The sequence below is a fragment of the Callospermophilus lateralis genome, chromosome 2 (assembly GCF_048772815.1).
Source record: "Callospermophilus lateralis isolate mCalLat2 chromosome 2, mCalLat2.hap1, whole genome shotgun sequence".
Taxonomy (NCBI): domain Eukaryota; kingdom Metazoa; phylum Chordata; class Mammalia; order Rodentia; family Sciuridae; genus Callospermophilus; species Callospermophilus lateralis.
The window spans coordinates 82,056,604-82,083,010 of record NC_135306.1 but is presented as its reverse complement, the minus strand read 5'-3'; the positions used below and the strand labels follow the sequence as shown (position 1 = coordinate 82,083,010).

General features: G+C 36.3%; 1 protein-coding gene across 8 annotated transcripts in view; it reads left to right on the top strand.

Annotated features, from left to right (window-relative positions):
* Nucleotides 1–7,819: 7,819 nt before the first annotated feature.
* The window catches only part of Gkap1 (G kinase anchoring protein 1), a 58,120-nt gene continuing 39,532 nt past the window's right edge, over nt 7,820–26,407 (top strand). For 2 of the 8 annotated variants that reach the window (XM_076846103.2, XM_076846095.2), the window contains exons 1-5: nt 7,820–7,849; nt 8,259–8,387; nt 16,551–16,809; nt 17,627–17,770; nt 23,554–23,631. In XM_076846103.2, coding sequence (XP_076702218.1) covers nt 16,594–16,809; nt 17,627–17,770; nt 23,554–23,631 — 438 coding nt within the window. In that variant the 5' untranslated portion in view covers nt 7,820–7,849; nt 8,259–8,387; nt 16,551–16,593. Of the gene's footprint in view, nt 7,850–7,915; nt 8,152–8,258; nt 8,388–8,570; nt 8,636–9,491; nt 9,510–12,655; nt 12,712–16,550; nt 16,810–17,626; nt 17,771–23,553; nt 23,632–26,407 lie in introns of those variants that run through there. The other 6 variants (XM_076846097.2, XM_076846096.2, XM_076846102.2 and 3 more) reach the window with 6 other exon arrangements.

The window sequence follows — 26,407 nt, the reverse complement described above, 5'->3', positions numbered from 1 at the left end:
CTCTGCCACTGAGCTATAGCACCAGCCCTCTACTTTTAATCTTAATGTGGGATGATTAAAACTTTATTAAATTGGCTAAGTTAAAAACTATATACTATAACCTCCTTCTCTTACTTACCACTTGTGTTTCTTCTCAAGTGTGATTTTAAAAATTTTTTCAAAGTGATTAGGTATGTGATTTAAGAGTCAAATAAATACAAGGTATATAATAATAACCTGTCTTCATTGATTCCTGCTTTCCAAAGGAAAATTATTCTCTGATTTAATTCTGTATTTCTAAGTAACACAATACTGCCATGTCTTAGTTTTTCAGTTTTAGCCATTTTACATCCTCTGAATTTCCCAGTATTTTTATAGCACACTGTTGGGTATTTATTTATTTATTTATTTATGGTTTTGGGGATTAAGCCCAGGGCCTCATGCTTGCTAGGGAAGTGCTCCACCACTGAGCTACATCCTCACCCCTTTCTTACATATTTTAATGACTATTACATAAATAATGTCCATAGCATTTCATGTTTTGTTAAGAAGTTAATCATATCACATTAACAGACGATTACAGAAACCCAAAAGCTCCTTTCTTATTGTTATGGTTTAGATATAGATTTAGCTCATAGATGAGACAATGCAAAAAAATTTTAGAGATAAAATGAGAACCTTAATGTAATTTGTGCATTAATCCACTTGAATAAATTGGCTAGGCAGTTACTGTAGGCAGATAGGTATGGCTGGAGGAGGTGGTTCACTGGAGGTTTGCCTTTGGGATTTACATTTTTTTCCCTGGTAAACTCTCTCTCCTTCCGGATTGTCACTTCCTGAGCTGCTTTCCTCTGCCACACCCTTCCACCACAGTGTTCTGCCACACCTCAGGCCTAGGGCAAAGGAACTGGCCACCTATGGGTAGAGACCTCTGAAACAGTGAGCCCCAAATAAATTTTTCCTCTCTACATTGGGCTGTGGGTTTTGGTCACAGCAGTGAAAAAGCTGATGAAAACACTTGCTTTAGCTTATAACAAAGGTTTTCTTCTTATCCCTGTCACATATCCAGCAAAAGGGTCAGCTTCAGTTCTGTGTTGTGCTGTGCTGTCTTCATTCAGGACTCAAACACCAGAGCAGCCCCTATCTGAACAGTGCCAACCTATGGCTAGGGCAGAGACAGGAAGTCATGAGCTGGCTCTTAAACCTTCTACCTGTAAGTGATATACTCAATTCTGCCTTGATTTCACTGACAACATAATTCATAATGCCAAGTCTGACATCAGAGGGACTGAGAAGTGTAATCCCCCTCTAAGGAGGTTCATCAAATATTCTTAAATAGACAGTCTGCTAGAAATGTTTTATTTTCCTTGGAGTTTATAATTCCTTCTTTCTTCGGTTGCTTAGCTTTCTCTATGCCTATCAGCATTTCATCTCTATTTGTCCCACCAGTTTCAAATTTTGTTTATAAGGTTCAAACACATTAGGTAATCCATCATTTCCGTTTTTGTTTCTTGAAGGCATCCCCTTTAGCTCTCCATCCTCCAGCGTCTGATAAATGGATTGCTCTCCAGCCTGATACACAGTCATCATCTGGGATCCTCTCTTCAACAACTTCTCTCCTTTCCTGGAGTGCTTATTTGTCAGATCATGTTTTCTGTTTCCTGATTTACACCCTTATTTGGGTGGAGTACCTCCCTCCAGTAGTTTCCTGAGTGGATGGGAGTTAAAATTTTGAGATTTTAAAAAAAGTCTTGACATCTTTTCCTGCTCCCTCCATTGGTTTTTATTTCATCTCTTTTTCCTCCTCCTCTCTTCTTTTTGTTATCTTAGGCTGGTGTTACATGTAAGGAGGTTTCTCCAATTTGTAGAGATCCTTGACTCTTTACCCACATTTGAAAACAAGGTGGTAAAAAAGTTGATTAGAGCCTCTCTTGGTATGAACAGTGCTTGTCAACTGTTGGTCTTCACTGTAAGCAGATGATAAGCCACATTCTTAAGATAGGACCCCAAACATCAATATTTAGAGGCCTCTTACCACAGACTAGCTGGTTTTCCATTGTTGTTCAGTTTTTTGTTACTATAACAAATACCTAAGATAATCAACTCATAGAGAAAGTTTATTTTGGTTCACAGTTTTGGAGGTTCCAATCTGACTGAGTGGCCTCCTTTTCTGTGGTATGGCAGCGCATCATTAGAGTACATGGTGGAGAAAACCCACTTACCTTGTAGCCAGGAAGCAAAAGTCAGGAAAGTTCCACTATCCCCTGCAATGGCAAGCTCCCAGAGAACTGAAGACCTCTTACTAGTACCTATCTCTTGAAAGTGCCACTGCCTCCCAAGAGCACCACCTGGGTAACTAAGCCTTTAACACATAGGCCTTTAGAGAACAATTATCCAAATGATAATATTCCCTAAGAAGAAGTTTCCAATCTCTTGTCAGGAACCCATTCTGGATTTGGGAATAAAGGTGAACAGGTTTGTCTCATAATTCAGTATACACAATCTGAATTCTGCTTTTCAGTGTAATAGGGCATTCTTATCCCTCAGCTCTGGTGTTTAGAGGAGCTCTGAGTCAACTTGTCCAGAAAGAAAACCACCATTCTTCTGCTGAGTTTGAGCAGCACGGAATGGAGCAGAGAATATGGAAGGGAGTCTCACTGCTCTTTAAAACCTTTACAACAATTATTTTCAGTCTCACTCTCCCTCTGCTTTCAAAGGTATGACAGCCCCAGTTTCAGAGCCTTTTCAGAGTTCAGTGCCATGAACTTCTGGTTGGCTGTGCCTCTTTCCAAAAGCTTAGGTATTAACTTTCTCAACTTTCACATGTCAGTTTTCACTTATCCGTCTGTTTTCTACGTTCTTAAGGTTTGTTGACATCCTTCTTTAGCAGGGTTCTTTCCTTATTTGCTCCATCTTTATAGCTTTATATCTTTTTTTCCTTAACTGTCATTTAAAAATTTATCTTATTTACTATAGATATACATAATATTGGGGTTCATCTGATAATTTAATGAGGAGTAATTGGAGAAAAGTGTGTTTTTCTATTTTTAGAAAAAATAGGCTCTATTTTTAACTAGAAGTCTCCTTACCACTGGATTTTTTTTTAATTTTGTAGTTGAAGATGGACAGCATGACTTTACTTTATTTGCTTTTTTTTTTTTTTACGTGATGCTAAGGATTGAACCCAGTGCCTCAGATGGACTAGGCAAGCACTCTGCCACTGAGCTACAGACCCAGCCCATCATTGGATCTTAACATGGATATAATGAACATTTTCTAAGTAGGAAAAATCAAGTATAGTTACAAGTAATTCCTTAAGAGTTAAATATAAGAACAATAGTAAATAACTAACCTAACTTTAACCTAATGCTTATGTATGCTACACAGTCCTTAAAATGCTTATATATATTTTATCTAGTACAAGTGTGTTATCCTCATAATAACTGAGTTGAGTGCTGTGATTCAATCCCTGGCAGCCCACTCCAGAGCCTTCATGCTATGAAACATGGTACATCATATTCAGTGTTACAGGTGACCTTATTTATTTTCAATTTGTCCAGTCTTAACCAACATCTATTTATTATTATCTTAAACTACAAACATCAGATTTTGAACATTTTCAGGGCATCAGTCGATGTGGCAAAGCATCACTGTGAAGTTATCTATTTGAAATAGAGTGATCTGTGACAAATTTTAAAGCACAATCATTCAGACTAGGAAATTTGGCATGCGTTGGGTTTATATCACAGACAGATGGGAATTTTCCTGTAAAGGAAAGCAGTTACCATCTGTAATTTGAGAGGCCAGAGAGAAGCAATTACGAATCTTACATTAGCAACCTGCAAGAGTTTATCATATTGAACCACTGATAACCTTCAACACCCTAATTGAAATAATTCAACTACTCACTGAAGAGTTTAGTACCAGGATCACTATCATTCTCTCCAAGACTAGTAAGTACTCTTGTGGCAATTCTTTGTGAGATGTGTGTGTATGTGTGTTTGTGTGTGTGTGGTGTACATGGCCATGTGTTGCTTAATGATAGGGGTATGTTCTGAGAAATGCATCATTAGGTGGCTTAGCCATTGTGCAAATATCATAAAGTATAATTCCACAAACTAAGACAGCTATGATATCTATAGGCAATATAATCTTATGGGACCACTGCCCCATGTGTGGTCCATTGTTGACCAACATGTTACCTGGTGCATGACTGTATATAAATGATACATAAAACTATGAGGATGTTCAACTGAGATAATCAACTTATAAAGAAATCAACTGTTTTGGCTCACAGTTTTGGAGGTTATAGTCCATGACTGGCACCACTGCTTTTGGACCTGTGGTCAGGCAGCACATCATGCTGGGGAACAAAACCCAAAATCATTCTACCTCATAGTCAGGAAGTAAAAGAGAACTTGAGGAGGGGGCTGGGGTTCCAGTATTCCTTTCATGAGCACACTGCAATGACTTAAAGACTTCCTAATAGTGCATGCTGGGTACCAAACCTTTAACACATGGGCCTTTAGGAGACACTGAAGATCCAAACCATAGCACTTAGTTACTAATTCTTTTGATCATACCCTAAATCCAGATATTACTGATAACTACAGCCCTTCTTCTAATTTAAATTTCAAGCCTCCCACTCTCCAACTGGTCTCTAGGACCTAAAGTTCAACCTGATCAAAAACACCAATCTAGATATCCTACCATCTTTTCTCTGTAAAACATTTCCATCAATCTTCTTACCACACCTGAAATTACAATGCCTCTTTTGCTTTTACTGTCCACTACATTTGCCCTTCTCTCCCCATTACATTTCCCTGATCAAATCTCAGTCCTGGTTACGGTCTAGTAGTACCCTTACATATGTAAATAAACATGGCTGGAGAGAAATGCATAACCAGTTCACTAGTCTCACTATAAATTTATGACCACTCACTGAAGGGAGCCCTTAGTAGTGCCTGGATACCTTACTATGTTCCCTAATCAGTTCACTCTCCTATACTCATGGATTCCTATTTTACTTCTCTTGTCTCACATTTCTATTGTACTAAGTTAGCTAGAATGAACTAAACTGCTACAACAAATGGACCTCAAAGTGTTATGGCTCCAACTCAATAGATATTTATGTATTTCTCATATAATTGAGTATTCCGGGTCAGTAGACAACTCTCCTTTCACTGGGCACCTTCTTGTGGTTCTGCCAACTTCAGGGGTTTGTAGTCATCTGCACAATCAAAGCAGAGGCACCAAGTATAGGGTCCAGCTGGTGAAAGGAAAACATCTGGAGGCAAATGTAAAGGCTCAAAGTAAAGGCTCTGACCTGGCTCACATTCTACTGGCAATTACTTAATATCTAACCATACTAGCTAAAAGAGAGACTAAGAAAAGTAGTCTGTATTCACCAAGAAGGGGAAAATAAATTGTGATTAACAACCAGCCATCTGCCAAAATGACCTTGCTCCTTATCTCACTGAGAAAATAGAAGCAATTAAAAGAGAATTTCTCCCATCATCTAATCTAGTCAGTAACTTCAATATAATCCACATATGTGGGTACTGGGGGAAACTGTGCCCCTAGAGATCCCTGATCAGAAAGTTGAAGTTTCCAGGCCTTCAATTAGAACAATTTGAAGACCATACCACCTAATCACAAAATGCACACATGCCTTCTTTTCTTGTGCTTTCTAACCGTAGTGGTTTTGGATATTGTTCATCAACACTCTTTCCTGCCCTTCTTTTTGTGAAACTCCAATTTACCCCGCTTTGATGGTTCTGCATTACCCTGGTTCTCCCCCACTTCCTCCTTCCCCTTCTCTGTTGGCTTCTCTCATCTAGATCAGAGCTTTTCAAACTTTGATGTGGCACAAATCTCTTGGGGTTCTTGTTAAATTGAAGATGCAAATTGAGCAGGTCTGAGTTGAGGCCTGAGATTCTGTTTCTAATGAACACCCTAATGATGCCAATGATGACGGGCTATTGCTCACACTTTGAGTAGCAATAGTCTAAAGAAGATTTTTGCCAAGAGTCTGCCCTTTTCTCTCAGTGATATCACTTCTAGGCCTATTACTTTCTAATCTATTCTCCAGTTTAGTCTTTTTTCCCATATTGCAAAACCTTTATTTCTAATTTCATAGTATCTGTATCTATGTGGCTGCCTTGAAAACAGTTCAAACCCTTAAAATATCCAAATCTAAAGTGATTGTCTTTTTTCTCAAAAAGCAGCTATTGCTCCTTTCTTTTCCAGTTGTACCTTTTCTCTTACAGTTATACCTTTTTTCTGTCTCTTACAATTATCTGCAAACTCAAACCTCTGATTTCTCTTGCTACCTCCAGTTAATCAGTCTGCCTTCATCTCTCAACCATGCCCTTTTAAATCCAATAAAGAAAACGCCTTCCTTTTCTTCCCCCAACCTCTTAAACCATGAAAACTCAAAATACTGAATTAAATACAAATTTACCCACCACTCATCTGCAGCCCTGTTTTTTTTTTTTTTTTTTTTTTGTCACTTTTTTACATACCCCGAGTCTTTGCTCTTTTTGGAACACAACTTTCTTTGGCCTCCATAGATGTTCTCATGCTCATGCTGTAAACTCTTCTCCACCTCCTTCAAAGTCGATCCAAAATACCTCCCTCATGCTGCCTTTCTTTCCTGGTCCCCCAGATAATGTATGAGTTCTTTGATCCTATGCGGTATTATTTGTTTTTTTTTTTTTTTTTTTTACATGACCCCTATCATAGTTTGTCTTTTATTATAACTTTTATTATCTTTGTTTTAGTCCTTGCTCTTAGAGGGCAAGAATATCTTTAGCTCCCCTCTGTAGCCCCGCAGCATCTAAGGCTTGCCTGTGTGTGGGGAGGTGTTTAAATAATGTCATGCAGTGGAATCAGAATGGGAAGTGAGTACAGCTGGGTTCCAACCCTGTCATTTAGCTGTGAAGCTCTGGGTCTGTAACTTGAGTTTGCTTGTAAAATTAGACCACTACTACCTGAAGAATATCTAGGGAAACAACATGAAAGTGCTATGTAACTCTACAGAAAAAACGAGCAACATTATTTGCCTTACAGATGCAGTGTCGCTATTTGAATCTGGACTTGCAGTACCATTCCTACTTCACTAACAGGAGGTCATCCCGGAGGCACTGGTAACCAAAGCCACCAGATCCCACATCCTTTTTCCACCGGGGTCCCTAAGAGCCCTCCACAAGGCAGGTGATCCCGCGGGGCTGCGGGGGAGTGGGCTGGAGCCAATCCTCCGGGGAGGCCTTCCTCTTTCCACCCACTCTGTGGGAGCGCTTCTCTTCCCAGTGACCCCGAAGACCGCGGCGGCGCCGCCTACGTGAGACGTTTGGACCCTGCCCGGCCCCCGTAGCTCCCCTTCTCCAGCAGGTGGTTCTGGTCCTCTCCCCCAACTCGGGGCGCTCACGTCACTGGTGAACCTCTACCCAGCATTAGCGCCGCGACCCACCGAGAAAATAAACAAACCCCAGCGCTAGGCGGCTGGCGCGCCAGGCCCCGCCCCCGGCCCGCGCTCTCACGCCGCCCCCACCACCCGGCTCCCCTCCCGCCCTCCGCTTGCTCGCTCGCTCGCTCACAGCCGCGCTCTCCCCGCCCCTCACCGCAGCCTGCAGCCGCGCTCACCGCCGCGGTCCGCCCAGCCGGCCCCGGCGCCCCGGGACCCGTTAGTGCCCAGCGTCCCGCCCGCCCGCGGGTCGACGCGCGACCCCTCCCAGGCACGAGCCCTCCCCCGCCCCTCCCGACACTTGACCCAGCCAGGTCCCAACGCCCAGTGCAGCCGCCCGGGAGCTGTGGCGGCGACTGGGGAGGAGGAGGGAGAGGAGGGCCGAGCCGGCGGCCGGGAGGCCCGGTGAGTACGCGGAGGCGGGCCCGCCTAGCAAGGGTCCTCGCCGGAGCCCCTGCGGCGGTTGTGACGGCCTGACCGCTTTCCTCTCCCGCACCCGCGGTGGGGACTTGGCCTGGAGCGATGGGCCCGACTGCGTAGAGGCGCTGGGCAGAGGGCGCGGGAGGGCCGCTCCCCGGGAAGGGCCGCGGCCCGAAGCTTGACGCAGGGCTAGGGGGCGGCGGGAAGGAACCTGCGCCCGACCCCAGGCCCCAACGCTGGGACAGTGGTTGCGCCTCCAGGAACCCCTGGGGACCGTCAAGTGACAGGTGCCACCGCCCCCTCCCCGTCACCCGCAGCCACCCTCCCTCCTCGAGAGCCAAGCGCTCAGAAATTTCTGGAGCCACGACCTGACTCGTTGTTTTCTCCCTTTCAGGTTTTGGAGCCGCGTCTTTGCCCGAGTTAAGTCTCGCCTAGCCCCAGTTCTTTCTCTGTACTTTGCGAGTAAGTTTTGGAGCATCGGTTAACAGCCTATGGGTGAAATTGGCTTTTATTCATGAATGAGGTATAGTGAATTACTTTTTGAACATAGTGCTCCTCCTCCTTCCCGCCAGCTATTGAAAAGTAAATTAGCAGAATTTAATTTTTTCCGTTATTTTTTTGAAATTGCCTTCCAAAATTTTTGTGGATTTCAGCATTTAGGGTGTTGAAAATTGAGCAGTATGAGCCGGGGCTGTAGCTCAGTGGTGGAGCGCTTTCTTTGCACGTGCGAGGCACTAGATTCGATCCTCAGCACTACATAAAAAAATAAAGGTATTGTGTTTACCTACAAGTTAAAATATTTAAGAAAATATTGAACAGTAATGACAAAAATAGTGAATTACATTGAATGCCTTTATTCTTCATCCCCTTTTCCCATTCTTTAACCTCATTTTTCAATTGAAGAGGAACTAATGCCTTCATTAGAAGGACTAATGAAAATGACTTTCTTATACAAAAAAAGCTAGGGACGTTTTTCCTACAACATTTATTGCCTGTTTATTTAATCAATGTGCTGGTGATTGCAACCAGAATCATCAGTTTAAAAAATTTGGCTTGTAGCCATAAAAATATTTGAGAAACCTTATAGTAACTTAGAATACTGTATTAAAAATATAGATGTCTGGGGTTGTGCCTCAGCTGTAGAGCGCTGGCCTAGCACATGGGAGGCCCTGGGTTTAATACTCAGCACCACATAATAAATAAATAAATAAAAGTATTGTGTCCAACTACAACTAATTTATCTACATGAGTATATATATTAAAATCTTTATAGAAATCTAGCTTTTTTCCTCAACAATTTTGTACCAAGTTGGTAGTATCAAGTTCTATTTAATGAGATATTCTTAATTTTCATAAATGGTCACAATAAACTTATCTGTAAGATTCCCATCCCATGGCTTCAACTCTACAGAGTAAGTACAAAAACCTAGAAATTGATGAAAAGAACATTGTGGGCAAATGAAAGTATATATATTTTATTCATGGGAGAATCCCTTGGGCCTTCACTCAGTACACCCTTGTACTTATTGCTAGATTTCTCAGTGCTCAGAAATTAGGAGCTCATGTTGGAACGTGGAGGCCAAACTTAACTATGAGGAAAAATGTGGAGTTTGAGGCATACTCTCAAGGGTTTACATTATTTGCAGTAAGTATGTTATGAACAGAGTTTTAGTATGCAATTGAGACTTGGATGTGAACCTTAGTTTTTAAGAACCCAAAGTGGAAAGCTACTGTTTGTGTTAATTGAGGAATAGAACATGTAATAACATAGTTCACCAGGTGTTAATAATACTGAGCCTCATCTCATTTTGTGCTTTATTTACTTATTTATTGTTGCTAAGAATCAAACTTAGGGCCTGAATATGCTAACAAGCACTCTGCCACTGAACTATACCCCAAGCCTGTCAGTTTGTTTTTAAATTTAAGTTGCATTTTAAAAAGGCCATACTAATTGGCATCTACATTATATCTCTTTTTTTGATCAGGCTAACTGGTTGATAGTGCTAGTAGAAGATGAGTGTCTTTCATCTTCTAAAGATTTTTCTGGGGCTGAGGATGTGGCTCAAGCGGTAGCGCGCTTGCCTGGCATGCGTGCGGCCTGGGTTCGATCCTCAGCACCACATACAAACAAAGATGTTGTGCCTGCCGATAACTAAAAAATAAATATTAAAAAATTCTCTCTCCCTCTCTCCTCTCCCCTCCCTCTCTCTCCTCTCTCACTCTCTCTTTAAAAAAAAAAAAAAAAAAAAAAAAAAGATTTTTCTGAAAAATAAAATCAGCTTTGAAATGCTTTAATTGTGATAACCTGGACTGGGAGATCTTTTGTGAGGTCATAGTCTACAGGGATGATGTCATAATGGCAGTGGTCCTCCAAACTTCTATAAAGCATGAGAAAACCAGCTATTTAGAAATCCTGCTGCTTGCAGTTTAGGGTGTTCATTTTTAGAAAACAGTTTACTTGAGTATGTGATGAGTCCTTATTCTTTTAACGCAATACTTTAATACCAGATATGCATCCTATACAAATATGTTTTCTAGACAAAATTAGTTGTGGTGACGATTAATTGGTAGAAAGGCATTTATCCTCATGAAACACTTTGAACTGCTAATAATCATTGTTAATTTACACTGGTATTGTGTGAATAGAGGATGATCTGTAGTATGCTTTGCATAGGTAATTGTTCTTAGGGAATATAAACTTGCAAAACCATTAAGTTCAACAAATTTATCTTCTATGTACTAGGTTCTGTGATATTTGTTAGGAATAGGAAGAAGAAACACTTGTTCAGAATGTTGATATCAGGACCATAAGGGGGTAGGCATAATAATTTTATAGGAGTCCAAATAAGTGTGGCGTATGGAAATATTATAGAAGAGGAATTATTAACTTGAAGGGCAGGTTAGACAGTGCTTCACAGAGATGTTAGCAACTGAGCAGATTTTGAGGAATGAATAGAAATATTTTTTGTTTGTTTTTGTGGCACTAGGGATTGAACTCAGGGCTATGAACATGTTAGGCAAATTCTGTACCACTGAGCTTCTTCCCCAGCCCTAGAAACTTTTTAAGTGGAAGAGCTGGAGGGCATTTAGGTAAAGAAAATAGTGTATAAACAGGAATAAGTAAACTTGAACTTAGGAAATTCTAAGTAGTTGGTTTTCCTGGAGTATCTATAAAAAAAAGAAGCAGAATTGCTATAGAAAGCCTTAACATATGCCACAATGTTTAGTAAGTCAAATAGTTTAGTAATTCAAATAGTTTTAGGATCCTGAGTACAAAATGGAGACTTAGTTATACTTTTGACATTATTGAAATCATGTTTGTAGAAATTAATAGTTTTTACTACCAATAATTAAATTATAGGCAATAATAAAATAATAAAAGATACATTTATATATGATGGATGCATATTTAAAATTATGAATTTATTTCTTTTGAGTTTTTACCTGAAACATTTCTGTTTTTAAAATTATTTGTGAATGTCTTTTGTCTTCCTTCAATTTCTTACATTAGCCTTGAAAAAAAATTTTTATTTTTAGAGGAAAGATTTATTTTTTGGTTTTTGTTTTTGTCGTGCTGAGGATCAGACCCAAGGCTTTGTGTATATTAGGCAAGTGCTCTGAACTGAGCTGCATCCCCAGCCCTTATATTAATTTTAAAATGAGATTCAAAGGGAAAAAGGGGAAAATAAAAAATAATCATTAGATATCTTGACCAAAAACCCGATTTTATAATATTTTTAGTAATATGTAAATATCTGTTTAATATATATTAGGTATCATATTTGTAGACCAACATAGTGGCTTAGGGGAGATCTGCTAAAAATTTGCAATATGTGTCCCATTAAATAGGAATATGTAAATAAGCATGTAAGTATCTGAATTTTTTAAATTTTTTTTTTAGTTGTACATGGACACTATACATTTATTTTATTTTATATGGTGCTGATGATCGAACCAGTGCCTCACACATGCTAGGCAAGTGCTATACCACTGAGCTACAACTCCAGCCCCTAAGTATCTGAATTTTAAAGACTAAGTGTGTTGAAAAGAGAAAGAAAATAGAGGAGGGATAAGAGCTGTATTTGATTCTATTCTAACATCTTTTAGATATAACTAGAGGTGGAGATGCAGTTTAAGATAGACTGAAGAATGTTAGCCGTAGTCAAGCTCTGAAATATGGTACCTTTAAAAAGCCTCATATCTTCATGATCCTTAGGTATTTTTAAAAAATAACAAAAGAATCCCTAAATTATATGACAACTCTTTTTAAAGTCTTAAAAATTTGTTAATGAAATATTCTCTTAAAGTATATAACATAATTAATCTTTTTTTTTTTTTTGCAGGGGTACAGGGTATTGAACTCGGGGCACTTGAGCACTGAGCCACATCCCCAGCCCTATTTTGTATTTTATTTAAAGACAAGGTCTCACTGAGTTGCTAAGCAACTTGCTTTTCCTGAGGTTGGCTTTGAACTCACAATCCTCCCGTCTCAGCCTCTTGAGCCACTGGGCATTATTTGTCTTATGACAGTTGATCTCTATCATTTGACTTTTGCATTACTAACATAAAGAACTGAAGGCATCTCATTGTCAATTCTGACCTATAGTTGCCCTTTCTAAGTTTTATACAAGGCAGGGAAATCAATATTGCATTTATTACACTATGCTTATCTTTTTCAGTTTGGATGTACATGATAATTTTCCCTTACAGAGATGAGAGGATTTTCTTTTTCTTTTTTTCTTTTTTTGTTTTGTTTTGTTTGTTTTTTTCTTACAGAAGTAATATGATCATTGTTGAACTTTTTGGAGAAATAGTGAAAACTATAGAAAGGAAAGGAAGCCTAATGAGTAAGCTCATGCATTTCTTTTTTCTTTTTGGTATGTGTATTGATAATACACTCATTTAGAAATGGGAATTTATTTGTATATTAAGTTATATTTATTTTATCTAAAATTTACCTTTCCCTCTCTACAACTTCTGAAGTTCTGATTAGGACAGCTTTTGACATGGGAATTTTTTTCATGGCTTCGAAAGAGAAGATGAGTTGTCTATCTTTTAAACTAGAGCATGAACCACAAGTTTGAGTCTTTCTAGTTATATCATTCCTATTCCTTTAACTGCAAATTTCCCCTTTTACATATTACCTTTTACCAGCTAATGTTTTTTAACACTTGGGTTGTTGAGCCTGCTATATACTTCCCAGAAAAATAATTATGCCTTTCAAGTATTTATCATTTATTTTTTTCCTCAGGTAACAGTTTTTATTCTAATGCCTTCTTTTTGCTTTGTTTTTCTTTTATTTCTTTTCACTCATTTGGGAAATATTTTATTTATATACTGTGTGCCATTGTTTAAGATTGTCCTGTGATTCTTGGATTTCAGGTAAAATTGATGTTCATTTAAGTTTCAAAACCCTTTTTTCAATAGAGTCAAACACACTTAGTTATATTTTTAAAATTTAAAAATCTTTTCCAGATTTCTAATGAGACAATGCTCATTGCTTCTGTAAATATAAAATCTTAAATTTTAGTTTATTCATGAAATAAAATATACAGTTCATGATTTTAGACTTTTAAATTATAATTTCTTCTGAGTCTCCATTAAAGTTTTGAGTAGATAATAAAAACAAACTTTTGTTGCCTTAATAATTCAGTGATTTATAAGAGTTGAAATTGTTTTTAAAGAATCTAAAAGGTGTTTTTAAAAACATAACTTGAAGTTTCTTGTGATAAAATGAGAAGATTTCAAGTTCAATTGGATTTTCTAATTTTAAAATAATGACAAACTAATGGTCAGAAAGTATATGCATTGTTTGAGCAGTCACCTTGCAACTAGATTTTATACTAAGAGATCATACCACTACTAAATGGGGAAGATATCAACATAGAGAATTAGGACCCAAGTTTGCTCACTAGGAGACTTTTGGCTCCCCTGTTCCTTCCTTCTATTCCTTGTAACCATGTCCTTGATGTTTGAGCACCTGGAACATAAACTCTCCAATAGGCCTGGCTACCATGAAGCAGCAGTGCATTCTGCAGTTACCTGATTAAGTAGATAGGGTTTGGAGCATTTCCCTTGTGACAATTAACACAACTGTAGAACAAGAGCTACCTACTGGCAACTACCAGATGAGGCTCTTTGCATCAGAAGGTGACTAGCGCAGAGGCTATGTCTTTCCAGGGTTTTCCTTGGCTGCCTGAAGGTCTGAAGGAAACTGAGAATACACTGGCTAAGGAAACTCTCTGCCTTATATCACAGAAGGAAGATTTCTGTGAGCTTTGGATAAATGTCTTAGAGTAGACATTTATGAACGTTTAACTCATGCAGAGCAACCCAAATACAAAATTCACAATTTTGATAGTTTCTAGAATGAAAAAAAAAATTAAATCATACTAAACTAGGTTATACTGCAGTGACAACCTGAAAATCTGAGCATCTTGGCAGAAAACTTGCTTTCTTGCTCAAGCTACTTTCTTGCTCCATCACTGCTTAGTAAGGGTGCCGTTATTCATTGTAGTTTGACTCTATCACAAATCTGGTCATTGGTGACTCCATCTCAATATATGCTTTCACAATCACAGAAGCAGGGAAAAGGGAACACTGTGAACCACCAACTTAAAGCTTTTTAAAGCTTATATTTCGTTGGTCAAAGTAAGTCATGTGTTCATTCCTGCATTTAACAGCAAAGTGATGTATAATTCTGAATATTTGTAAGCACTAATAGAGCTGCCTCTTGCAATTTTTAGCCCTGTTAAAATTAAATCTACTGGTAGTTGAACAGTTGGGTGGGCTTATTGTATGTACCTAGAGTGCTAAAAGCAACTAAAACTTTAGGATAATTTTATAAGACATGTTGAAGTTGAAGCAGAATTATTTTTTTCCACAGTGTTTTTTAGTCTTGAATTTCTTTTTAATTTTGTAATATTTTCTCCCTTGTAATAATTTATGAAGACCTTATCTCATACTTGTAGGAAAGATTTAAGCCTTTCCTACAGATATGTCATAATATATCAATGTGGTGTCATCTATGTATATTGTGGTGTTTTCTCTTGACTTACATATTTCTGGATACAGGAACAGTGTGGGTCTTTACATGGCATTAGAATAAAAATATTTGATGTGCTATAGCACATCTTCAAATATCAGCTCTCAAGATTTTCTTTACTATATTGAAGAAAATTTAAAGGTTTCCAAATATTTTTCTGGGTTCTTAAGTTGAAAGATTTAATAATACATGCTTATTTTTGTTCTCTCCTGAAAACATACAAATTAGAGTGTGTGGTTAGCTTTCAAAATGGACATCAGTGATTCTTACCTCCTAACAGTCACCTCAGCATAATCCTCTCCCATACTGAACAGTAGACTAGTGACTTGTGAGTAAGAAATATATGTGTAACAAAGTGGAATGACAACAGCTAGTTCAGATATGAACACTGTGACTCAAGCCAGATATGATACAAGTATAAGGAAAGCAAATAAATAAACACAAAAATCAAAATGGTGGCAGTAGTAGAATGCTATTAGGGAGAGGCATAGGGGTTGATTAACATTAAGTTGCTTGGTACTTTGAGCATTCATTTTTTAAAAGCCTAAATTTTTGTATACCTATTTTAAAATAAAAACAAATTTTTGAGTTACATAATCTACTAAGAAAGTCTGTGCTGGAACTGTACAGTGGAAGAGCATATGCTTGGCATGGGTACAAATCCAAGCACCTCAAAAAAGTGGTGGGGTAGCTGGGGCTGGGTGGTTGGGGGCAGGGAGAGAGAAAGAAGGAAAAGGTAAGCTTCAGCAAATCAGTGTTCTGGTCCTGACTCTGCCACTAAGTTTTAGAATGATCTTAGGCAAGTCACTTAATCAGTGTAAATTGCATTTACTATATTTGCAAAACTAAGTAATTTGTCTTAGAAATTTACTAGCGGACCTTTATTCCTTCCAAGTGTAAATAAAAGTTTCTTGAAATGCTAACAACACTAAATAAAACCACACCTACCTATGCTTGGATTAGTAGGGTGCACAGAGATTGGTGAACTGAAAGCTAATGTGAAAGCCAATTTTGAATTTTTGTTGTAGAGGGAATTGAAGCTCTTTATTTTGCTCTCAATTCTAAGCCATTGTCTCTTGAATCAAATGTTTTGAATTTAAGTATTTTCAACATATTAATGTTCTTCTTTATGCCTTTTTAAATTAACTTGAAAGTTGAGGGTAAACATGTAGCTGGACTAATGGTCTTTTTTGTGTACGGTAAAAAATTATATTTCTTCTTTTCCATTATAAACAATGTTGATTTAGAATGTTTTTCACTAAGGTGTATATATTACATCAATATTTAAATGGGATGAAAAATGATTTTTTAAAAATTCCTAGATGGAAAAATGGACAAATATTACAATGGTTATCTGGGAAATATCAATATATCATTTTTCTTTTGTATAATTTTATATTATTTAGTTAAGTTAAAAAGTGTGTGGACTGGGGTTATAGCTCAGTGGCAGAGCGCTTGCCTCGCACTTACGAGGTACTGGGTTCAATCCTCAGCACCACATAAAAAAATGAATAAATAAAATAAAGATATTTTTTAAAAAGTATGTTATTGCCAGTGGGACTATGGATTTAAATCCAAATATTAAATATGACATCAGGAAAAGTGTGTGTACATATATTTTATGCTTTTCTCTTCCTATAGGAATTATTCTTGACAGAAGTATTTTAAGAGAAAAATCTATATCATGGCCTCAGCAGTACTTAGTTCTGTTCCCACTACTGCCTCTCGTTTTGCACTGTTACAAGTGGATAGTGGCAGTGGTTCTGATTCTGAGCCTGGAAAAGGCAAAGGTCGGAATGCTGGAAAGTCTCAAACTTTGGGAAGCAAATCAACTACAAATGAGAAAAAGAGAGAGAAAAGAAGAAAAAAGAAAGAACAGCAACAGAATGAAGCAAATGAGGTAACAATTGTACTTGTATTCTCTGCTTTCCTTAGAGACAGCATCATAAGAGCAAGTACTGTCTCGTTTACCTGGGTATTCATAGTACCTGATCCATGGGTACTCAATAAATATTACTTGAATTGATGGATGTAAATTTATGAGTACTTGAAGTCAAATGTAGTGAACATTTTTAAATGCCTTTTTTCCTGTCTCTAGAATCTTGCAGATGCAATTCAAAAGGCCATTTATTTAAATTTTAAATTTGTATTTTGAACTGTATTGTTTTGCATTTTCAAAGCATGATTATTTTACTGTTTTCTACCCAGTATACTTCTCTTCAGTAAAGAGGAATCATTAAAACTGTGATAATATAGAATAAACCTATTTTCCCTTAGTCATTTTATCTGAAACTACCAACATTTGAAATTATGGTAAATTTAATACTTTACAAAGATTATTTTAAAAAAACAGACAATGAATGGGGGTGTAGTTTAGTGGTACAGAGCTTGCCTAGCATGTGCTAGGCCCTGGGTTCAATCCCCAGCACTGTAAGAAAAATAAAAAAGTAAAACACCTTAAATTAGTCAGTCATGCTGACCCATACCTATGGTCCCAGATGCTCAGGAGTCTGAGGCAGGAAGATCACTTGAACCCAGGAATTCAAGGCCAGCTTGGGCAAGACTGTCTCAAAAAATTAAATTAAAACAATTTTTAATTAAACACACAAATTATTTTTGTTGTGTGAGTTACCACAATGAGTAGAGAAGTAAAATATCTTTTTAAATTAAAAAAAATCATTAATCAGGATATAAGATATTTTGTGTTTATTTTATAGCTCAGGAATCTTGCTTTTAAGAAAATTCCTCAGAAATCCTCCCATGCCATTTGTAACACGCAACATGAGCTTTCAATGTCAAACCCAGTACAGAAGGATTCACGTGAAGAAAATTGGCAAGAATGGAGACAAAGAGATGAACAGGTACAGCTAAGTAAATAATTTTGCTCTATTTTTCAGTGATTGGGAGAATTTTTAAGATGGCAGTGCCTTTGAATCTTTATCACCATTGTTCTAAGAAGCAGTTTGTATTAGATTAATTCACATGTGTTTGCTACTTTTAATAGATTTTTAAAAATCTAGAAAAGCAGATTGATCCATTTGTTATTTATGTTAGTTTTGGCACTTCAAAGCAGTATTATCAGATGGGTTTTGTTTTTGTTTTTGTTTTTTTTATTGTTTTGGGGCATTTTTGGTGCTAGGGATCAAACCCAGGACCTTGAGCAAACTAAAACGCATACTCTACCTCTAGCTACATCCCTAGCATTGTGTATATGTTTTTTGTTTTGTTTTGTTTTTAACTCATCTGCTTTTTGATGAAGGAGAGAGGGGAGGTAGAGGAACAAGATTTAATTATTTTAAATTTAAAAAGTCATATTTGAAGAGCCAGAGATCTCCTGCTAAAAATACTTAGTAACAGCTTTGTGTGATAAGAAGGATTTTGAGGGGAACTTCCTTTTTAACTTTGATATAAAATTGATGACATTTGTTTCTTTCACCTATTTACACGACATTTTGTTCTTCTATATTTTTATTAAATATCACTAATAGCAACCACATAAAGTAATTTATTAAGACCAGTAATTTTTTTGTCATGTGCAGGAAAATAACAGACTAAGCCTGGAATGTACTCTAGGAGATGCTATATGTGTAGGAAATGAAAGGTTTGTTTATTTGCTTATCTGTTGTTTGATCAATAGGGAATAGATATTGTTCTAGCAGATGTTTGGTCTGTTAGAGTGGCTATTCCTATATTTGGATATTAGTTCTAAAAGAAGTAGACAGTTCTGTAGTAAGCTTTCAACATCAGCTATGTTAATTATATTATTTTATTTAAGATTTTGAATTGCTTTAGGCTCATCATTATAAGAGTTAGTTATTACTCTAGAGCCATGCAGTAATGCTGTTGACTTCTTCAGACATTGATAAACTGGATAAACCATCTTGTACTCACTGGTATTATCTGTTGTATTTACAACAGATATTAAAAGTCATTGTACTTTTAATAGGAATTATTTCTAGGGGTTGGTTTCTTTTTTTTTCCTCTTATACCACATTCATTGTGACTAATTCTTATTTAAAGTGTTAATGTTGTAATAAGCTACTTTTTTATATAGTAGTAGAATCTACCAGTGTCTTCACCAGAGAGAAATTCTCCTAATGGCCTAAAGATTACTAGAAAACTAATGAAGAAAAGCTCAAAATTCACCAGAATTAATCCCATGTAATATGGGAACTTGAGTACAGGTATCTGAAAACGTTTCTTCTCCTTCCTCTATCTCAATGATCTGGTAATTCTAAAAAGTAATTAAATTGATTTGACTCTGACACTATATAAGGATGGCATGCAAGGCCCAGGAATTTCTTCTGGGTATACTATTTATGGGTTATATAGGAAGACCTGGTACCTTATTTAGAAGTCTCACTTGGAGGAAAATAATCAGGGTCATAGAACTTGGGTAATTACACTGAGGGGTGAAGAAGAGATAGAGCAGGCCTGGAACCAATAGACAGTATACCACTTGGAATACATTTTACTGTGAGGAGTCATAGATTTCAAAAGTAGCTACATTTGGAGGAACCAGGAAGTATCTGTACTAGGCAAAAAGTATATAGTATGTGGGGTGTGCTCTTCCTGACACAGTAGGAAAACAGCACTATAAGAAATTTCAAGTATAGAGAGCTGAATCTAACAAAAAGCTTTGCCTGATATGTGGTAGCTTATTTCAAATATAAAAGGGAAATTATTCCAAAACAAAATCTATTCCTAAATCACTATATTGGTAATAACTAAGCCTCAGCATAAAATCTGAATGAGGAATTAAGGAGCAACCAGTACTAGTCAGTAAAGAAGCATCCATTCTACCTTAATAACAATATTGGATCTTGGTTAATCTCATGTCGGCTAAAGAAAATTTCTGCCACAAAATAGGAAAAGAACATTGTACTTAGCATCCAGAGGGAAAACATATTCTGGAAAAGATTTTCTCTAGGGAACAGAAATTAATTTTAATAACAATCAATGGACTAGCACATTTTATAAAAACCAAGGGGATAGTTATATATAACAAGATGAGATAAGATAATGGACTGAAATGAAAGAGTTGATGAGAAACAGGAGTTGAAAGGGAGATTGGTGAATTTAAAAATTTAAGAAATAAGTAATGTAAGATTTTAAAAACTTCATTAGAAGAACTAAAAAACAGAGTATACCCAGAAGAAAATTGAGAGTAGTATGAAAGAAAATTTGTGATAAATTTTGCCAATTAAAATTGACATGATACACTGAAATAAAATCAGAGGAATAGTTAGTGTTCCTAAAACCAATAGAATGGAGAAAGGCATTAAAGATAATGTTGACCAAAATTTCTTCTTTTTTAAATTGTAGATAGACATGATACCTTTATTTATTTTTATGTGGTGCTAAGGATCGAACCCAGTGCCTTACACATGCCAGACAAGCGCACTACCACTGAGCCACAACCCCAGCCCGACAAAAATTTCTTTAAGCTTGATTTAAATCTAAGCTTGAAAAAACTAAAGCCAACTTTAAGTCTTTTAAAGTTTTTTTTTAAATTTTAAGAATGAAAAATAAGGAAATACTACTATAAATAATATGCACTGAAGGAAACAGTTTGCCTACAATGAAAAATCAGACTTAATATTTTATTTTATTTAAAAAAATTTTTTTAACTGTAGATGAACACAGTGACTTTATTTATCCATTTTTATGTGGTGCTGAGTACTGAACCAATAATTTTTATTGAACCCAGTGCTAGGCAAATGCTCTACCGATGAGCAACAGCCCCAGCCCCTTATTACATACAAGAAGTATAACTTCCCATTTTTGTGGTTGTACATGATGTAGAATTACACTGGTTGTGTATTCATATATGAACATATGAAAGTTATATCTAATTCATGGTACTATTTTTCCTAATTCCATCCCCCTTCCATCCCCTTCATTCCCCTTTGTTTTTTTTAATATTTATTTTTTAGTTTTTTTTTTTTTTTGGTGGACACAATATTTTTCCATTTTTTTATGTGGTGCTGAGAATCAAACCCAGTGCCTCACGCATGCTAGGCGAGCGCGCTACCACTTGAACCACATCCCCAGCCCTCATTATTCTTTGTTTAATCCAGTGAACTTCTATTCTTCCCTTCCCCCACTTTTTGGGAGTTAGCATCCAAATATCAGAACATTTAGCTTTTGTTTTTTGGGGATTGGCTTATATCACTTAGCATGATATTCTTTGGTTCCATCCACTTACCAGCAATTGCCATAATTCCATTCTTCTTTGTGACTGAGTAATATCCCATTGTGTATATATGCCACATTTTCTTTATCCGTTCATCTACTGAATGGCACCTTCATTTTGCCATAGCTTAGCTGTTGTGAATTGAGCTTCTATAAACATTGACATGGCTGTGTCACTGTAGTATGCTGATTTTAAGTCCTTAATTAAAAACCAAGGAGTAGGATAACTGGGTCAAATGGTGGTTCCAATCCAGGTTTTCTGAGGAATCTCCATACTGTTGAGTGGTTGCACAAATTTGCGGTTCTACTAGCAATGTATGAGTGTACCTTTTTCCCCACATTCTTGCCAATATTTATTGTTACTTGTATTCTGTGTGAGTGTGTGTGTGTGTGTGTGTGTGTTGCTGGGGATTGAACTCAGGGCCTTGTGCATGTGAGTCGAGCACTCTACCAACTGAGCTATATCCCCATCTTGTTACTTGTGTTCTTGATAATTCTGACTGGAGTGAGATGAAATCTCAGTGTGGTTTTAATTTGCATTTCTCTAATTGCTAGGGATGTTGAACATTTTTTCATATATTTGTTGACCATTTGTATTTTTTATTCTGTGAAATGCATTTTCAATTCCTTTGTCCATGTATTGATAGGGTTTTTTTTGTGTGTGTGTGTGAAGTTTTTTGTTTAAAAAAAATTTTTTTTTAGTTGTAGATGGACACATTATTTTTATTTGATTAATTAATTAATTTTTTTTTATGTGGTGCTGAGGATCGAACCCAGTGCCTCACACATGCTAGACAAGTGCTGTACCACAGAGCTACAACCCCAGCCCCTGGTGTTAAGCTTTTTGAGCTTTTTGTGCAGCTCTGTGGTGCAGGTGGCAAAGATTTTCTCCCATTCTTTAGGCTCTGTCTTCACGTTGTTGTTTCTTTTGCTGTAAAGAAGCATTGTAGTTTGATACCATTCCATTTATTGATTCTTCATTTTACTTCTTGCACATTTGGAGTCTTGTTGAGATATTCGGTTCCTAAGCTGACGATGGAGAGTTGGGCTTACTTTTTCTTCTAGTTAGGCACAGGTCTCTTGTTTAATGCCTAAGTCCTTGACCACTTTGAGTTGAGTTTTGTGCAGGGTGAGTGATAGGGGTTTAATTGTGTTTTGCTACATATGGATTTCCAATTTTTTCAGCATCATTTATTAAAGAGTTCTTTTCTCCAATGTATGTTTATAGTGCCTTTGTCTAGTATGAGATAACTATGTTTATGTGGGTTTGTCTCTGTGTGTTCTATTCTGTACCACTGGTCTTCATGTCTGTTTTGGTGCCAATATCATGTCATTTTTGTTAGAATAGCTCTGTAGTATAATTTCAGGTCTGGTATTGTGATGCTTCCTGCATCATTTTTCTCACTAAGGATTGCTCTGACTATTGTGGGCTTCTTTATTTTTCCAAATGAATTTCATGATTGCTTTTTCTAGTTCCATGAAGAACATCACTGATCTTTTAATAGGAATTGCATTAAATCTGTAAAGTGCCTTTGGTAGTAAATAATAAATATTGTCAATGACAATATTTATTCTGCCTATCCAAAAATATGGGAGATCTTTTATTCTTCTAAGGTAGGAAGGGAGTTCTAATATACTAAGTACTGCTTTTATGCCAGGCAGATACTATGCTAGGTACTCCATGTGTATTGCAACTTTAAATCCTTAGAACTATACTGTAAGGATAATATTTCAATTTCCTCTTTATATGTGAGGAAAATGGAATCCACAGAAGTTCTATAACTTGTCCAAAGTCATAGCTAGCATGAGTAGAGTATGAATTTAAATTTTGCATCTCTGAGATCTCCCATAATTTAATTTTTTCCACATCTCTCTCATTTAAAATTCACTTTTTATCAGAATAGCTGATTACAGTGACTTTAAAAAAAAAAAAAACTTTAAATCAGTATTGTTTACTTTTATACTGAGTGTACAGTTTAGTGGTAGAGTATACACAGGCTGTGGGTTTTGTCTGTAGCACTAGGAAAACAAAGTAAATTTAAGCTCTCAGTTGCTTCAATTATAATCAAATGATGGGGAGAGCCATGTTTTTTAATTTAAAATTTCCATTTTATTCAGTTTTTATCATTCGTTTAGAATCATCTACTTTAACATTGAAATTCTGTGAGTTAATGTGAAAAATAGTAATGAAGTTTTATAAGACTTCTATCTTTTAATACGTTCTCCTGCCTACTAACTTATTTTAGTTAGTAGTATTAGTCAGAATGTAAGACATATTGGAATATAATCATAAATACCCTTTCCATAATTAAATGTCAGAAATATGGATTAAAAGTTTAGCGGCAGATAGAACCACTACTTGTTTTCTTGTCCATATTGTCATGTTATGATTCTTTTACTAACAGAATATAATACTATCATCTCTTTATTGTGAAACTTTTTTTTTTAGTTGACATCTGAAATGTTTGAAGCAGATCTTGAGAAGGCATTGTTGCTAAGTAAATTAGAATATGAAGAGCACAAAAAGGTATTTGTTTACTTATTGATTGAGATATTTTAAAGTTTTAAGTAGTTGAAGGCTAGGACTGTCCTTCTGAATTTTACATAAAAATTCTGTGTTGGGGATATAACTCAGTGATGGAGTGCTTGCTTAGCACGTGTGAGGCCCTAGCACATGTGAAGCCCTGGGTTTAATGCCTAGAATTGGAAAAAAAATTAGATTAAGATTGTCCTGAATATTCATCATTGCAAAAATATTATTAATTTTAGTAATAGAATTCTTCTTCAGGTTTTGAGAGAATGTTAAACATGTTGACTAAGTTTCCTCTAATGATATAGAATGCTTAAGAGTTCTTCCAACCAAGGTGAAGGGAAGAAAGGGAATGAAATTCAAAACAGATAATTTATTTTAGTTTTAAATGAACATAGACTATAGGTACAATTAGGGAGTCCCTTGGGGTTGTAGCTTGGTGACAGAGATTCAATCCCCAGCTCCACTATCCCCTCAAAAAAATATTTTAAAAAGTTTAAGTAGATGAAAGAACTACAGTATTCTAGTCATACATTAAGAGACTTTGCCAGAGATACACTACTGTTAACTAAAGTAAATGGGACATCATTCTGACATACTGGCTTTGTAAACTCGGCATTTATCACTGAGGTTTATTTATTAAATTATACGCTGAAATGCATCTTATACCTTATGACTGTAGAAACATTTAAGTAAAAAGTAGTATCGGTTTCAGTTTCTATACTTAAAATGAGCATTGATTATCTTCATATCATTTAACATTCTAGTCTTTGACATTTATTGGGATCTTGATGGTTCATTAAAGTTATTTAACTTATGGTTATTCATTGGTTGATCATAAATGGGCCCTGTCATGTTTAGGTCTTTTTGGCCGTGATACTATACATTAACATCTTTATCTAAGATGAAAGGAAGAGAGGAATTAAAATTCACAGCAGGTGATTTTTCTGCTTAATCATAGTTTAGTGGAAAAGATTAAAAGTTGCTAGTAAAGTGCCCTTTGGGGGCTGGGGTGTAGCTCAGTGGTAGAGCGCTCGCCTAGCATGCACGAGGCCCTAGGTTTGATCTTCAGCACCACATAAAAATAATATATTGTGTCCAACTACAACTAAAAAATAAATATTAAAGAAAAGTGCCCTTTGTATAATGTAGGTGTTAGTTTCATTTTATGTATTCCTATTCCTATTATTTCAAATAATCGAGAATGACTATAACCTTTATTGTTACCTGTTCACACATAACAGGTAACTACAAAAACGGATACAGCTCACTTTTACTGTGATTTAATCATTTAAATGTACTTTCAGGTTACACTGGAAAGATCTTCCTGTATTGCTCCTTAGGACATAAAACTTTATCAAATAGGATATTTTCATATGATTTGCTGCTGCTTAGATAAATGTTCAGATTTTAAAGGTAAAAGAATTAGCTATATTCTTAGAAAAGGAATAGAGTAAATGGTATTGATAAATATGGTCCCAGCCAGTTTTCTTGCCATAATCATAGGCTTAGTGCCCCAAAGCATTGATTTTTATCAGACAATAAGAGAGAATGGAGGAATTTTTTTTATGTAATGACTAATTTTACATGATTACATTGATGTAGCACTATTCCAAAAAATTTGTTAGCCTGAAAGTTTTTATAATAGATAACTGAGGTTTGAGATACTTTATTATGTCTTCTCTTCTCATTCATTCACCAAATACTTAATAGCCAAAATGTGCTAAGCACATGATACAAAGATGAAAGACATAATCCCAACTTCTTTTGAGATTAGTAGAAGACATGCATATAATTATAATGTATAGTACTGAGAGATATATGTTCTTTGTTTGATGGGAATTCAGGAAAATAGAAGACTTTTTAGCGCCTTTCATGAGGATGGATTTTTGGAAAGGATTCTTGAAGAAAAGTCTTATTAGATGTATTTACATGTTTACAAGGTAGGCAAGAGGAAAGTAGGCATTCTCAGGGAAGGTGTGGCAAATACACAAGAAGTTTATATGTGGAAGAACATAACCTATTTGAAAATTATAATTTAGGAGACTAGAATTGCTCTCCAGCAATGGCCAGAAGGATAGGATGCAAAGAATCTTGTGTACTACCCAAGAAGGTCAGATTTTATACATCTCTTGGCAGAAAGTTATTGAACTTTTTAAGATTGATTTTGAGTTTTTACTTTAGAAATTCATGATGTAGCAGTGTAGAAGATGATCGAGGGATTAAAAAACTATGGCAATACTAAAAAATGACAAAATCATGGAATTTGCAGGGAAATGGATGGCATTAGAGCAGATTATGCTAAGTGAAGCTAGCCAATCCTTAAAAAACAAATGCCAAATGTCTTCTTTGATTTAAGGAGAGCAACTAAGAACTGAACAGGAGGAAAGAGCATGAGGAAAAGATTAACATTAAACTGAGACGAATGAAGAGAGGGAAGGGAATTTGCATGGAAATGGAAGGAAAACCACATCGTTATAGGAAATCACATATATGAGGTTGTGAGGGGAAAGGGGGGAGGAGGGAGAGAACGGAACAACAACAGATGAGGTAGAGAGGGAAGATGGGAGGGGAGAGGAGTGGGGATAGTAGGGGATAGGAAAGACAGCAGAATACAACAGTCACTAATATGGCATTATGTAAACATTGTGAATGTATAACTGATGTGATTCTGCAATTTGTATTTGGGGTAAAAATGGAAAAGCATAACTCACATGAATCAAATGTATGAAAGATGAAAAAAATAAAAAAATTAAAAAATAAATTAAAAAAA